Below are 16187 nucleotides of genomic sequence, written 5' to 3'. Positions count from 1 at the left end.
ATTTCTCTTAAGAGTGACTTGTAGTTTTCAGGATATAGGTCTTTCACTTCTTTGGTTAGGTTTATTCCTAGGTATTTTATTCTTTTTGATGCAATTGTGAATGGAATTGTTTTCCTGATTTCTCTTTCTATTGGTTCACTGTTAGTATATAGGAAAGCCACAGATTTCTGTGTGTTAATTTTGTATCATGCAACTTTGCTATATTCCGATATCAGTTCTAGAAGTTTTGGAGTGGAGTCTTTAGGGTTTTTTATGTACAATATCATGTCATCTGCAAATAGTGACAGTTTAACTTCTTCTTTACCAATCTGGATTCCTTGTATTTCTTTGTTTTGTCTGATTGCCATGGCTAGGACCTCCAGTACTATGTTAAATAGTAGTGGGGAGAGTGGGCATCCCTGTCTTGTTCCCAATCTCAGATAAAAGCTTTCAGCTTTTTGCTGTTCAGTATAATGTTGGCTGTGGGTTTATCATAGATGGCCTTTATTATGTTGAGGTACTTGCCCTGTATACCCATTTTGCTGAGAGTTTTTATCATGACTGGATGTTGAATTTTGTCAAATGCTTTTTCAGCATCTATGGAGATGATCATGTGGTTTTTTTCCTTCTTTTTGTTGATGTGGTGGATGATGTTGATGGATTTTCGAATGTTGTTCCATCCTTGCATCCCTGGGATGAATCCCACTTGGTCGTGGTGTATGATCCTTTTGATATATTTTTGAATTCGATTTGCTAATATTTTATTGAGTATTTTTGCATCTACGTTCATCAGGGATATTGGTCTGTAATTTTCTTTTTTGGTGGGGTCTTTGCCTGGTTTTGGTATTAGGGTGATGTTGGCTTCATAGAATGAGTTTGGGAGTATTCCCTCCTCCTCTATTTTTTGGAAAACTTTAAGGAGAATAGGTGTTATGTCTTCTCTGTATGTCTGATAAAATTCCGAGATAAATCCATCTGGCCCGGGGGTTTTGTTCTTGGGTAGTTTTTTGATTGCCGTTTCAATTTCTTTGCTCGTAATTGGTTTGTTTAACTTTTGTGTTTCTTCCTTGGTCAGTCTTGGAAGGTTGTATTTTTCTAGGAAGTTGTCCATTTCTTCTAGGTTTTCCAGCTTGTTGGCATATAGGTTTTCATAGTAGTCTTTAATAATTCTTTGTCTTTCTGTGGAGTCTGTCGTGATTTTTCCATTCTCATTTCTGATTATGTTGATTTGTGTTGATTTTCTTTTTCTGTTAATAAGTTTGGCTAGAGGCTTATCTATTTTGTTTAGTTTCTCAAAGAACCAGCTCTTGTGTCATTGATTTTTGGTACTGTTTTATTCTTCTCAATTTTGTTTATTTCTTCTCTGATCTTTATTATGTCCCTCCTTCTGTTGACTTTAGGCCTCATTTGTTCTTCTTTTTCCAGTTTCGACAATTGTGATGTTAGACTATTCATTTGGGATTGTTCTTCCTTCTTCAAGTGTGCCTGGATCGCTATATTCTTTCCTCTTAAGCCTGCTTTCGCTGCGTCCCACAGAAGTTGGGACTTTGTGTTGTTGTTGTCATTTGTTTCCATATATTCCTTGATCTCTATTTTAATTTGTTTGTTGATCCATTGATGATTTAGGAGCATGTTTTTAAGCCTCCATGTGTTTGTGAGCCTTTTTGTTTTCTTTGTAGAATTTATTTCTAGTTTTATACCTTTGTGGTCTGAAAAATTGGTTGGTAGAATTTCAATCTTTTGGAATTTACTGAGGCTCTTTTTGTGGCCTAGTATGTGGTCTATTCTGGAGAATGTTCCATGTGCACTTGAGAAGAATGTATATCCCGCTGCTTTTGGATGTAGAGTTCTATAGATGTCTATTAGGTACATCTGCTCTACTGTGTTGTTCAGTGCTTCCGTGTCCTTACTTATTTTCTGCCCAGTGGATCTATCCTTTGGGGTGAGTGGTGTGTTGAAGTCTCCTAGAATGAATGCATTGCAGTCTATATCCCTCTTTAGTTCTGTTAGTATTTGTTTCACATATGCTGGTGCTCCTGTGTTGGGTGCATATATATTTAGAATGGTTATATCCTCTTGTTGGACTGAGCCCTTTATCATTATGTAGTGTCCTTCTTTATCTGTTGTTACTTTCTTTGTTTTGAAGTCTATTTTGTCTGATATTAGTACTGCAACCCCTGCTTTCTTCTCGCTGTTGTTTGCCTAAAATATGTTTTTCCATCCCTTGACTTTTAGTCTGTCCATGTCTTTGGGTTTGAGGTGAGTTTCTTGTAAGCAGCATATAGATGGGTCTTGCTTTTTTATCCATTCTATTACTCTGTGTCTTTTGATTGGTGCATTCAGTCCATTTACATTTATGGTGACTAATGAGAAATGCATAGTTATTGCCATTGCAGGCTTTAAATATGTGGTTACCAAAGGTTCAAGGTTAGCCTCTTTAGTATCTTACTGCCTAACTTAGCCCGCTTATTGAGCTGTTATATACACTGTCTGGAGATTCTTTTCTTCTCTCCCTTCTTATTCCTCCTCCTTGATTCTTCATATGTTGGGTGTTTTGTTCTGTGCTCTTTTTAGGAGTGCTCCCATCTAGAGCAGTCCCTTTAAGATGCCCTGTAGAGGTGGTTTATGGGAGGCCAATTCCATCAGCTTTTGCTTGTCTGGGAATTGTTTAATCCCTCCATCATATTTAAATGGTAATCGTGCTGGATACAGTATCCTTGGTTCAAGGCCCTTCTGTTTCATTGCATTAAATATATCATGCCATTATCTTCTGGCCTGTAAGGTTTCTGTCGAGAAGTCTGAGGATAGCCTGATGAGTTTTCCTTTATAGGTGACCTTTTTCTCTCTAGCTGCCTTTAAAACTCTTTCCTTGTCCTTGATCTTTGCCATTTTAATTATTATGTGTCTTGGTGTTGTCCTCCTTGGGTCCTTTCTGTTGGGAGTTCTGTGTATTTCCGTGGTCTTTTTGATTATTTCCTCCCCCAGTTTGGGGAAGTTTTCAGCAATTATTTCTTCAAAGACACTTTCTATCCCTTGTTCTCTCTCTTCTTCTTCTGGTACCCCTATAATATGGATATTGTTCCTTTTGGATTGGTCAGACAGTTCTCTTAATATTGTTTCATTCCTGGAGATCTTTTTATCTCTCTCTCTGTCAGCTTCTATGCGTTGCTGTTCTCTGGTTTCTATTCCATCAGTGGCCTCTTGCATCTTATCCATTCTGCTTATAAACCCTTCCAGAGTTTGTTTCACTTCTGTAATCTCCCTCCTGGCATCTGTGATCTCCTTCCGGACTTCATCCCATTGCTCTTGCATATTTCTCTGCATCTCTATCAGCATGTTTATGATTTTTATTTTGTATTCTTTTTCAGGAAGACTGGTTAGGTCTGTCTCCTTCTCTGGTATTGTGTCTGTGATCTTGGTTTGCCTGTAATTTTGCCTTTTCATGGTGATAGGAATAGTTTGCAGAGCTGGGACGAGTGACGGATGGAAGAACTTCCCTTCTTGTTGGTTTGTGGCCTTCCTCTCCTGGGGGAGCAGCGTCCTCTAGTGGGTTGTGCTGTGCAGCTGTACGCAGACAGGGCTTCTGCTTCCTGCCCGGCTGCTATGGAGTTTATCTCCACTGTTGCTGTGGGCGTGGCCTGGCTCGGGCCGCTGCTCCAAAATGGTGGTGCCACGTGGGATGGGGAGCGACCGGGAGGCTATTTATCTCCGTGAGGGGCCTCCGTGCTCCCTGCTGCCCAGGGGGTCAAAGTGCCCAGAGATCCCCAGATTCCCTGCCTCTGGACTAAGTGTCCCGCCCTGTCCCTTTTAGACTTCCAAAAGCACTCGCCAAAACAAAACAACAACAACAAACAAACAAAAAATAATAATAATTAAATAATTAGAAAAAAAAAGTCGCTTGCTTTTCTTTGTCCTCAGGTGCCAGCCTCACGGATCCTTTCACCAGTCTTGCTGTCCTGTTTCCCTAGTATCCAGGGCCCCGCGCATGCACTGTGTCTGTGCTCTGGTCCGGATGGCTGGGGCTGGGTGTTCAGCAGTCCTGGGATCCCTCTCCCTCCCGTTCTGCCTACTCTTCTCCCGCCGGGAGCTGGGGTGAGGGGCACTCGGGTCCCGCCGGGCCGGCGCTTGTATCTTACCCCCTTCGCGAGGTGCTGGGTTCTCGCAGGTGTGGGTGTGGTCTGGATGTTGTCCTGTATCCTCTAGTCTCTATTCTAGGAAGAGTTGTCTTTGTTATATTTTTATAAATGTATGTGGTTTTGGGAGGAGATTTCCGCTGCTCTACTCACGCTGCCATCTTGGCTCCTCCTGCCTGTTTCTTGTTTTTATAGATGCTTCTGATAGGTTAAAATGTGCTACAGATGGGGAGGTTTCCATCAATAGGACATAATATTCATGGCCTGTTCATTCTGCAAGTACCATGTGCAAGGTGCTGGGGATTTGGAGGTCAGGCGAGAGCTTAGAGGGCAAGGGGAAATGAGCAGGCCCAGACAACAGTATGGGAGGCAGTAACAACAGTGCACCTGTAAATGCTGTGGGGGTGCAGGCAGGTGGCCGATCATTCCTCTGCATTCCTTCCTTCCCGCTCTGCCAGCCCCCCTCTCTGCTGGGCTCTGGACATCCAAACAGGAACCACAGGCAGGGCCTTTCTCTGTAGAGTCAGCACAGTCTGGAAGAGGTTCTCAAGGTGTGGGCCCTGGACCAACAGTGCCAGCCTCACCTGGGAGCTTGCTCAAAGGCAGACCTCTGGCTGGCCACAGGCCCACTCTGTCACAGAGCGTGGGAGTACTGCCCAGCAGTCTGGGCCTGTAGCCCAGGCAAGCAGCTCTGGCACCCAGCCCAGGGGGAGGAGCAGTGGGCCAGGATGGCTCTCAGGTTACTTGCCGCACATTTGAATAACGTGGGAGCTTTTCAAATTGAAGCATAGACATACTATTCTATTAGAGTTTCAGGTGTACAACGTCATGATTTGACAATTATATATGGTAATAACTACACATGGGGCCTTCAAAGCACCAATGCCCTGGCCACACCTGAGCTGGCTAGGTCAGCCTCTGGGAGGGAGACTCGGGCATCTGGAATTTTTTAAGTTCCATTGTGTAGCCACAGTTGAGAACCAGTGGTCTTCACACACTTAGATCAGCATCATGAGGTGTGAGGTGTGAATGTGCCAGTACCTGCCAGTCCTCAAGAGCGGATGGTACCTGGAGGAGGGGCCGGCTGGCATTGGACTTCCTATTTGGTGAGCTCTTCATTCCTGGTTCCCTTCTTTCTGGACATTGCAGTTGCACAGATGTCAGTGTGATTAAGGAGGTTACTTTAAAATTCATTTAATGCAATTAATTTTTAAAAGTGGAACACAGCTGGCTTCCCCTAAAAACTTTGTATTTCGATAATGGTTGTTACCAGTACCATGAATAATTAACTAATAACAGCTCATTAATATTCTAGTGGGAGAGTGCCTCAGGCTAATAAAATACATTTTAAAATTCGTTTTTAAAAATGTGTTGCTACAGCCAAGGATAATGGGAAGTTACTCCAAACAAGAGAAAATGAGTGAAATATGAAATTGTGTGCTGTTCTGTTAACATTAAATAGTTGTTCAGCTGCTCAGTATCCTTGTTTCAGTCCCATTTCCCATAGGGAACAACTGCCCAGGAAAAGGCCTCAGTTTCAGGGGCACACATGACCTGAAGGCTGTTGTCCTGGGAAGCATTACTGCATCAAGAATGGGGCAGGAGTGGCTCTGACATGAGTGCCCCTTGTCCTTCTTCTGGGCGGGATACCCCTGGGAAGGTGTCTCCTACTTCCCCTTTGTCTGTGGGTCCCTCCCAGGGTTCCACACTTGGGCCAGATTTTTAAAAATTAAACTTTCTGTCTTGAGGTCATTGTAGATACACAAGCAGTTATGAGCAGCATTGCAGAGAGAGCCCATGTAGTACCTTTTACCCAGTTTCCCCAGTGGTACTGCCTTTCAGCACTGTAATACACCAGCACAGCCAGGATGTTGACACTGGTCCAGTCAAAAAAGAGAACATTTTCATCACAAGGATCCCTCTTGCTGCTCTTTTCTAGCCACCCATTTCCCTCTCACCCCTCTCTCCTACTCCCTAGCAAACCTTCTCATGAGGCTCAGATAAAATTAGGTCTGTGGTTAGAGACAATAAGTGTTACACATACAACATAAGGAACAAGGGACAAGAGATGACTGGGTAGGAAAACGACACTTCAAGATTTCAGGCCGTATGGAAAGGCTTCCTTTTGGAACCCAATTCAGCATTAACTCTTGATTATGCGTGTTTTTAGAGGAAGTCTGCTGGTATTGTTAGTGTTCATGTTTTAAGGTCACTTGCCCTGGCTCTGTTAATCATAGTCTACGTCGGTTCCTCTGACTGTGTTGCTGTAGTGTTAATAAGTGGTCAAGTCCATGGCCTTGTAACAAGCCCCAAACAATCCCCTGTCTGGTTTGTGTTCCACCCCTTCTTTCTTCAGGAGAAGGCGGCCCAGGGCCTTTCAGCAGGGACCTCTGGAGGGTCAGTGAGAGTCACAAGGTAGAAGATGGAGATGTGAGTTATGTGGCTTCTCTTCACATGGATGTTCTGGAAATGTTTGCTTGAGTCTAGTCTTGCCATCAGGAGGAGCAGATGGTGTATGGAGGGGTGAGCTCTACCCACCAGTCCCCAGCTCTACCCACCCAGCAAAACTCTCAACCCTGATTGAACTCTGAGATCTTCCGCATTCACATGTGTCCCGAAGCAGCTAACTGTGAAGGGAGAGAATCACAGGAGTGAACTGCCAGGCTTCTCATTCAGAGCTGTCTGGTATGGTAGCCACCAGCTTCATGTGGCTTAGTGAGTGCCTGAAATGTGCCCAGAGTGACTGAGGAAATGAGCTTTTAATTATGCTTTATGAAGATTATCTTAAATTGGAATAGCCACATGTGGCTCGTGGCTGCCATATGACAGCATAGTCTGCAGGTTACTGACACTGGGCTATTTGAGTTCCTATACCCCCCTCCGTGGCACCAAAGCAGAATTGCTTGGCACGGTTGTCCCCAACGTTCTCTGGCTATTGCCCTTCCCCACCTAGCATCAGCCTCTCCAACAGTGTGGAGCAAACATTTCCAAACTGTCAGTTTGATGAGGCAGCAAATGATTAGCCTACCTAGGTGGTGGCTGTGTCTATGCCCGGCTGACCTGTGCTTGGCTCACAGTGGTGCTTACTCGGTACTTCTCTAGTAAGTTAGATAGGTACTTCTCCAAATTTGCAGGCTCATTCCTGGAATAAGGATGGGATTTGTTCCCTACATTTGATAACTGGGTCACAGCTTTTTTTCATGGGCACTAAGATCAAGCTGTTATATTTCCTCCTTTGCTGGAGAGCCACACAGGAATGCAGTAGTAAGAATGTGGGTCCTGGCGTCAGGTTCTTGTGTTGGAATCTGTCTTCTCTACTTTCTGATGTTGTGACCTCAGACAAGTAAATCAACCTCTCTGTTCCTCCCTTATTGCACCTATGAGGATCATGATAGTATTTCCATCAACCTAGGATGATTGGGCCAAGTAAAGCCAGGCAGTGCGCGTGGTCCATAGTAACTTCTTGCTCACTCAGTTGCTTTCTAGTATAATGAAGCAGATGACCACGACTATGAGCAGGAAAATGAAGATTTTCTGGAAAAGAAATGATTTAGAAGTGTGACTCTTACAAGCGCCCACAAGGGGGCAGTCTAAAATCACACATGTCCCCATAACAGATTTCTGTTTGTAAAGCCTCAAGGTAATGTGACCAGTTTCAAGTGTGCTTGGCCCTTTTCCCTCAGATATTCTTTCTCCCTTTCCTTCCCTTTTATTTGAAGAATACTTTCAGTGGGGGTACCTTAGATATGGGACAGGCCCATTAACATCTGGAGGGTAGCATATGCAATACAGAGTGAGGTGCAGGTTCTGCTCGAGCAGGCGAGTTGACAAAGAAGTTGACACAAGCCATCTGTCCGGGAGTACGAGGCCTCTTTGTAGCTTTTCACACAGAACAAATTCTTACTAATCAAACTCATGAAGTAGAGACTAGAGCCTGTATGTGTTTAGAGAAAAAAGAGACCTGGTTTTATTCACCTGCTCCCTGTCCACTGACCTACATGCCTGCTTTTGAGCATTGTGTGTGCACCTTAGGGACATTGTTGGGGGCAGGAGGGGGGTGCAGAGCTGAGTGACCCAGAGATGCATAAGCCGCCCTTGGCTCAGTGGCCTCTCCCTTCTGCCAGGGAGACTGAGTCAGAGGAGAACTCTGTGGCCAATCAGAATGAAATTAGGGCTCTGCCAACCATGTGGGAGCACAGAGCATCATGGGGTCTGGGGGCCTGTGGGGTCTTGAAAGTGGATGGGAGTTAAACAGGTGTGGGGGTTGGGAGAAGGAACAGTTTGAGCAGATGAGGTGGGGGAGGCAGTGCTGAGTTCAAGTTGGGGTCAGCCTGCGGTGGGACCAGCAGTGGTGAGCTGAAGAGTTGGAACTTTCAATTCTTGATAACATTCATGTTAATCATGATGATTAAGAGTTGACTACAAACAAACATGAGGGATGGCTTTGGTGGTCCGGTTTTCTAGTACTTCATTCTTGTTCTTTAGTATCCCTGATATAAAATCCAGGCTGCAAAATCAGATGTTCGTGGAGAATCGTGACAATCCATTGTTTATCACATCCATCCCCATCGGCATTCCTGCTGCCTGCACTGCTGTCCAAGCCTCTGGGTCCCTCTCCTGGATGGGGGCCAGAACCTTCCTGAAAGCAGTACAGGGTGCTGTGGCAGGGAAGCCCACTATGCTGTCAGCGTCAGCATTGTACTAACACTAAAGCTGATTTTTCCAGAAGGTCATGCTTAAACATTATATAAATAATACACCAATTGTGATGGAGTGAAATAAATTATTTCTAATCCTAAAATGACCATGAAGATCATTAAATCTTTGGTTTAGAAAGCCCTTTAGGATGGTGATGGATGACATGTGCATGTGGCCCGACCCAGGGCACCGGTTCAGCAGCTCCTGGCACTCAGCAGGTAGGACAAGTGTAGAGAAGTGTTTCATTGTGTTTTCTTTCCTGTAGGCATGGATGGATTTTTAAAATCAGATGAGAGACAAAGACTAGCTAAAGAAAGACGAGAAGAAAGAGAAAAACGTCTTGGTAAGTTGTGCACTTTGGCTAGTTAGGTCCAAGGTAGTGTAGACGTGGTAGTACCTTTTCTGAAGATCCTTAGAAATCTGACTAAATGGACGGCAAACTAAGACAATTGCTAGAAGAACATGAAGAATTGGGAGTGAATCTGCACTTCACCTGGCACATTTACAATTGTTATATAATTCTCAGAACAGTTCGTTTGCTGTCCTAGCAAACATTGCGCCTTTGCTGTGTTCTAGGCACTGTGTTGGAGGCTGTGGATAGGATGGTGAGAAGGCGAAACCGTGGCTGCCCTGTGCCCGCAGGCGTCCACTGTGTGTACTCACCCAGGCTCCCTCCAGGGCGCCTAGAAGGGCCATCCTTGGGAGAACTGAGAAAATCAGCACTTAAGACATTTTCTGTTAGGGCAGGGAACCCCAGTTGAGAAAGGCTGTCTCACCTCTTGCAGGCCCTAGACAGATGAGCACAGAGTGCTCCCCACGAGGTGCTATGAGGAAGGTTGGTAGTGGTTTCCCCACAGAACTGAGACACATGAGGAGCTTTTGAGTTCTTGACTGCCTCCTGCTGATCAGCTCAGCCACTGAGCCCTCCGGGGAACCCTCCCCTGATTCAGCTAGGTGGAGTTAAGCGCCCCTAGTAAATGTCTTGAGGGGAAGGCCGATTGTATGCATGTGCTTGCCCCCTTGCCTAGCTCAGTGTCTGGTGCATGGTGCATGCACAGTTCACATGTTTTGAATGACTGTACCCTTAAAACTCACTTCTGAACCCAATGCATTGCTTAGCCTTTGGGGCAAGTCTGATAATGAGAGCAGTAATACTGAAAGCTCCCACGTGTAGGGGCACTTACTGGGCACTTTCTGTTGCATTGCCTTGTTTTATCTTCACAACACTGTGATGTTGCAAATGTGACTGTCCCCTCTTCACAAAGGAGGAGACTGAGGCAGACAGATTATATGGTTTAGATGTCCAGGGTCACCCAGGTGGTGGCAGAGTGCCAGAGCCCTTCATCTCAGTCACTGCCATCTAAGATCCCATGGGCTTTTTTTTTGGTCTCCCTCTTGCCTCTGCATTTTTGTTCTTAATCCAAATGGTGGGGGACACTCTGGTATTGACAGTTCTCTTCCACTTTCCTTCTGCCAGCTGCCCGGGAGCAGCAGATCCTGGAGAAACAGAAAAGAGCCAAGCTCCAGTATGAAAAGCAAATTGAGGAGCGCTGGCGGAAACTGGAAGAGCAGCGGCAGCGGGAGGATCAGAAGAGGGCCGCTGTGGAAGAGAAGCGCAAGCAGAAGCTCCGGGAAGAGGAGGTAAGGTCCCAGGACCCCCAGGCCATCTCTGCAAATCACACAGAGCTTGGTGCCGAGGGCATCTGAGAGGCCTCCCCAGCTCTGGGGTATGAATGACCTCTGCTCCTAAGCCTTTTCCAATGTGGCTCACCATGCCTTCTTTGAGCAGCATGACACGATAGCACGGAAACAGCACTAGAATAGAAACGAGGGTATTTATCCATTCATCTCAGGTGCTAATTTGCTGTGTGACCTTGGACAAACCAGTTGACCTCTCTGGGCCTTGATTTACTTGTCTCTGAAGCTAGAGGGGTGGATTTGGCAGTCTTCAAGGCCTTTTCCAGGCCTAACATTCTTTGATGCTAAGACTCGGAGAGGATGGTGGATAGGGGTTGGGTGATGTAGCCCTGGGGGCTATGCTGGGGGCCTGTGCTTCCAGGACAGATCCAAGGCTGAAAGAGGGGCTGTGAGTTTGGAGGATTACTTGATCCTGTTATTCATCACTGGGAAGTCAAATAGTCTGCCTTCAAATAAAAAGATGCTGGTCTATTTAAATTTTAATGCAGTTCCTTGCTTTAGTCATCCTTTCTCTCCATTTACCTTTTAAAAAAGAAATGGAATATTATTACTGCAGAGTCCTTTATTGCTAAACTTTGAAATTGTATTTAGAAAGTATATCTGGGGTATAGATGTTTCTTAACAAGTATATTTTAAGGATGTAATCATAGCCTTGTATCAGGTGATGATCATTTTTTATTCATAAGGTGTAATGACTCATCATTTAGTATGAACAATATAGAAGTTTATTAATTGCCAACACTATAGGATACAAAAATGCTGGTATAAATTCAGTATTTTTTTAAAATCTCTGAATGGTTTATAACTGTATATCTTCACCACTTTTCTTTAATTAAAAAAAATGTGAATGTGGGCGCGCGCACACATACACACACACACACACACACACACACACACACACACACAGTTAGACCCATCTTTGCCCACAAAGCACTGATAATGGTGATTTGTTTGCTCCTCTCAGTAAATGAAGGTCATTGCAAGGGTGTTAGCCATTGTTTGCAGTTGCTGGCTGCAGCCTGATGGTTGCACGGCTTCATTGGCTGCAGGTACAAATCCCAGCTCTACCACTAGGCAGCCAGGGACAAGTCACATAGTCTCTTATCACCCTCTCACTTGGAGTCTCTTCAGTCCAAAACGGAGGTGGTCACAGGAATTAAAAGAAGTGACTTTTGTGGAAGTGCCCAGCACAGCACCAAGCACAGAGTAAAATGCTCACAAGTGTTAAGATTCCCTTCAGTGACTTCAGCTGACCTTGACTTGAAGCAAGGTCAAGTGGGAGCTACCCAGAAAAGATAATGGCATAGAGACTATAGACTAAGAAAAAAGCCATAGTGTGATAGGCTGTTTCAGTAACCTAGGACAGATCTCTCCTTTCCCAGCCTGTATTTGACATGAGTCACTGGACTCGCCCATTTTCTTCCCATCTTCCGTCCTTGACTCACAGCTTCTCCCCTTCTTCCCTGGTTTCTCCATTTTGATTTCTGATATCCTGAACAATTGCTGATTCCAGAGAAAGCATGTTGCTTCTGCTCCCAGGAAGAAGCACTGTGAAGTCCCAGGGGAATCTTCCCAAGCCTCCGACACACCCAGCAGTATCACAGGGGTCTGCCTTTGAAGCACTCCCTGTCTTTAATTTTTCTTTATTTAACACTAGTGCATTTTAAATCAAGCTATCATATACTCCCCTCTTGCAGGTGAGGGAATATCATGCCAGATGGTCAGTCCTCATGCATCTGAACCTCTAGTGGTTGTGCTTTGGGATTGTTTTCTGTTTGCTTTGTATGTTCTCTTTCACCCCTGCCGTGGCAATGGCAGGGAGTGGGGTATGCTGCCTAACCCTCATTAGCAAAGACATAAGCCAGGCTTGCTTCCCTCTTTTCCCCATACACAACAGGGCAGGGCAGAGAGCTGGGCCTCTCATGGTTGTGTAGCAACCCAAGGAAGCAGTGGCCTCCCTCTGCCACCTGCTCCCACCCTCAGGTTCCCGGGAGACCCAGGTGGAGCACAGGGACTTCCCATACACAGGCCAGTCTGTTAACCACATGCGTGTCAATGTTCTGCTGGTGCAGAGCCCTGGTTGGCGTTCTTGTGGGTGATCTTTGGAGAGAATGGATAGATCTACACTGTAGCAGCCCCTTTCCAAAGGAAACCCTTTGTGTTTGCCTCATGATTCCCTGGAGATCTTTTGGGGCACTTCTGCCTGCTTGACATATGGCTGTAGAGATTTTCCATTTTTTTGTCGGTGCCAAATTTAGCTACCTTTTGTCACCAGGGAGAAATCTTTACAGGAATGTTTTTCTCCATTGCAGCCCATTTTTCTTCTCTAGCTTATTGGAAAGTATTTGGGTTGCCTTCTCTGGGTCTGATATGAGGAGGTCATAAAAGGCTCACTGAATGCCTGTTTCCCTACCCCCCAGCCCTCCCCCGGCTCCATGTCCCTAGGGTTGCCATGATGCTGCTCTTGCTAACTCCTTGAGTCCAGACCTGGCCAGCTAGCCTCAGAGAGAACCCCATGCCTGACCTGTCTGCCAGCACAGATGTGGGCCCCATAGACAGCCTGGCTCCCAGAGGTCTTGAGGGCTGGGAGGACCGGAGGCTAGTCTTGAAGAAGGGGGGATGTCCAGTGTCCACTTGAGACCCTGAACCTTGAACTCACTCTCTCACTGAAGGCTGCCTCCTCCTCAAGTGGATTCTTCTAATGCTCACATGCCACACAGCTCTGAAGCACTGAGCTTCTGGAACAAGTCCTGGCCACCTACCTGGGTTAGGGCTGACAACACAGTGTGCTCACCCATTCTCCCTTCCTGACTAAAGGCTCTGGGAAATGGGATTTGGTGAAGCCAGCTCCATGTTCCTCATGCTAAACAGGCAACCAGGTTCATCTCTACAAGTTATTTTGACACATCAGAACCTCTCATAGTCTTATTGCTTGATACCTCACAAAACCCACCAGGCTGAGTGTAAAAATGAGACCTACCTGAACTCACCTAAACAAAACTTCACTAAGCTGAGAGCTGGCCCCTCTCAGAGGGCGTCAGCTGGCATGCGGCCATGGTGACTACATGGCCTTCTGGCCAGATATGGACATCTGTTTGTAGAGAGAAAGACCCTCTCTGCAGCCCCACTGAGGACCATTTGGGCGCTTCTCCCCACACCATCATCCGCAGAACACATGTAGTAAGGGCAGTGGGCAGGCAGTCAGCTCTCCATTCCTGCCGGAGCAGGAGCAGGCCGTCTGGGGAGCAGTGCCCACGGCACGCCCTGCTGGAGGCCTTTTTCAGTGCTCGGCCGCTCAGCAGGTCACCTTGCTCATGATTCTCCTTTGTCATCCAGGCACATGTAGAGCCAGATCTCAGGGGCTTAAGGATGAAGTCCCCTTGTTCCTCCCACTAAGTGCCACCCAATAGAGGACATTCTAGGGGCAGGAATGTGTGTTGCCCTTTCCCCATCCTCTATGGATCATCAGATGATATTCAGGAGGATCACAACTTGGCAGGAATTTGGGTATGCAGTATGCAGCTCTAATATTCATTAATACTGTTCTTCTGGTATGAATAGAATGTTCTCCCATGCTCCCAGGACCAACAGGACCAGCAGCACCAGCTGCACCTTGGGAATTTGTCAGAAATGCAAATTCTCAGCAGGCTTCTGTGGAATCAGAAACTTTGGGGGTGGGGCTCAGCAATTGGTGTTTTAACAAGCCCTCCAGGGGACTCTGATGCAGGCTCATTCAAGTTTGAGAATGGCTGCTCTAAACTGCCCTGTTGATAATCCTCCTCTTCAAATTCAGATTAAGGACTTACTATGGTAGTCATTTACTTATAGACTTGAGTGATCTGATGACACAGGTAAAATATCATTCCCATTTTATAGATGAGGAAGCTGATGCCTGAAGATGTTAAATAATTAGCTCAAGGTCACAGGGCTAAAAAGTGGCAGGTAGAGGTGGGATTTGAATCCACATCTCCTGACTCCAAATCTAGGATTCTTCCTATTCCATCACATGAAGGGACAGAAAGATGCACACACACTAGTAATATTGACTTGTATAGGACTGACTTCTAAAAAGAATGAAATGGACCAGTTTTGTTGCTGCATCTTTGCATCACCCCATTCTGATGACTTTGGGTTCCATAAGTCCCCTTACCAGAGAGCTTAGTTGCCACCTATCTTTCATCATCTCTCCAAGAGCAGGTGACACAAAGTGAGCCTTCTCTCAGTGATAGCTTCATTTTTATAAGTCTACTTACAATTCAAAGGAATGAATCTCTCGTGGTAGAATTTGGAGCAGCTCAGTGGATTGGGAATGAATGGCAGAGGTATTTTTTCTAAAGGTAACTGAACAGTCCAGGAATAGATCTGGCTTTGGTGGGGGGTGGGGACCATTACCTTATATTTATGCCCCTACATAGCTGCGTGGTGGTAAGGTCGGCCTGACAAGTGTTGGTGTTCTTTGTTCTCATTGGTCTCATGAGGGACTATGTTGTAAGGTCCTTCTGACTCGTAGAAAATCTCCCATGACCCAGGACTAAATTCACTCTGAGGTGAAAGGTTTCACTACTTAGACTAGGTCATTGGTTACTTTATGTTAGATCTATATAATGCAATACTGTGCAGCCCCAGTCTTGAGTGACCATACCTCAAGCATCAAATAATCAAGAAGTTCTAGTCCTTCCAACCCCCAACTTTTCTTGGACAGTCCCCCCAGGGTTGGCTGTCAGAATTTAATGGGCCAATGTTGTGAGATGAGGACAGGACTCTGCCAGGAAATGCACACTCATGATTGTAGAGTTTCAGCTAAAAACTAGAGCAAATACAAACCTGAGATTTACAGGTGGAAAAAAAAAATCCCCCTTCTGCTCACAGGTCCTGGAGAGGCCATCTTTTAGCAAAGTGCTATTCAAAGAAAAATAATGCAGTAGAGGCTGAGATGTGGAGAATGTTCAGTTCATACCTCTGGTGTGGACAAAAGGGATAGATCCAGATACCACCTAAGAGACCTTTCTGTGTTTCTAGGGAAATATAGGATCCTTAAAGTTGGTGCTTGCTGCCCTAAATTAACTGTGCTTGTTTGTTTAAGCCATGAGAAAATGGTATCTTTTTGTTTTGGAGTTGGGCTGGGATCAGCGCAGTGTCTGGAGCACCTTAGGCTTGGGTTTGATGAGGGCAAAAGGGTGTCAGCATAGAATTGCCTGCCTTGCTTTGGGCCTTCCCCGGGGAGGCCGGGAGAGGACTTGGTATTTACAGGATTATTTGGGCGGCTGGGAGTGCAAAATTAGAGCAGCTTCACTCCAGTGCCAAGGAAATATTTGCCGGCAATCAGACCCAACTTTATGAAAACAACAACTTGGTTTATTCTGGAGAGTGCTTTTGATAAATGCTGTTAAGAAAGAAGCCTGGTGGTGGGGGTTTTTTCCCTCTTCTGGTTAAAAAATGGTTTAGTTCTTCCTCCCTACCCCTCATCTAACTCTGAGAATGCATAAGTGCTTTATTTTGTGGCCAGAAGGTTCCCTACTCTTGTCTTTCTCAAATTTTGAAGTATGCAGTATCATTCTCAGAATACTATCTAGCAGAAACATGTTATAATGCAGAAAACAATTGATACCCCTTTAAGAAGTTCTGAGATGAAAATGGGGCTTTGTAAAATAGATCTCAGTCATATGTCACTGCAAAGAC

At 45.4% G+C, this 16187-nt stretch overlaps 1 protein-coding gene across 7 annotated transcripts in view; it reads left to right on the top strand.

Annotated features, from left to right (window-relative positions):
• MAP7D2 (MAP7 domain containing 2) overlaps positions 1-16187 on the top strand; it is a 139902-nt gene that overhangs the window by 77571 nt on the left and 46144 nt on the right. For all 7 annotated transcript variants that reach the window (XR_005030380.2, XM_036912845.2, XM_036912841.2 and 4 more), the window contains exons 2-3: positions 9076-9153; positions 10288-10451. Coding sequence is in view for 6 of the 7 variants with exons in the window: in XM_036912845.2 (XP_036768740.2) it covers positions 9076-9153; positions 10288-10451 (242 nt within the window). In the remaining variant the exon portion in view is untranslated. The remainder of the gene's footprint in view (positions 1-9075; positions 9154-10287; positions 10452-16187) is intronic.

This window comes from Manis pentadactyla, chromosome X (genome assembly GCF_030020395.1).
Source record: "Manis pentadactyla isolate mManPen7 chromosome X, mManPen7.hap1, whole genome shotgun sequence".
Taxonomy (NCBI): Eukaryota; Metazoa; Chordata; class Mammalia; order Pholidota; family Manidae; genus Manis; species Manis pentadactyla.
Note: the sequence above shows the minus strand (reverse complement) of the source record. Positions and strands in the feature narration are given on the sequence as shown.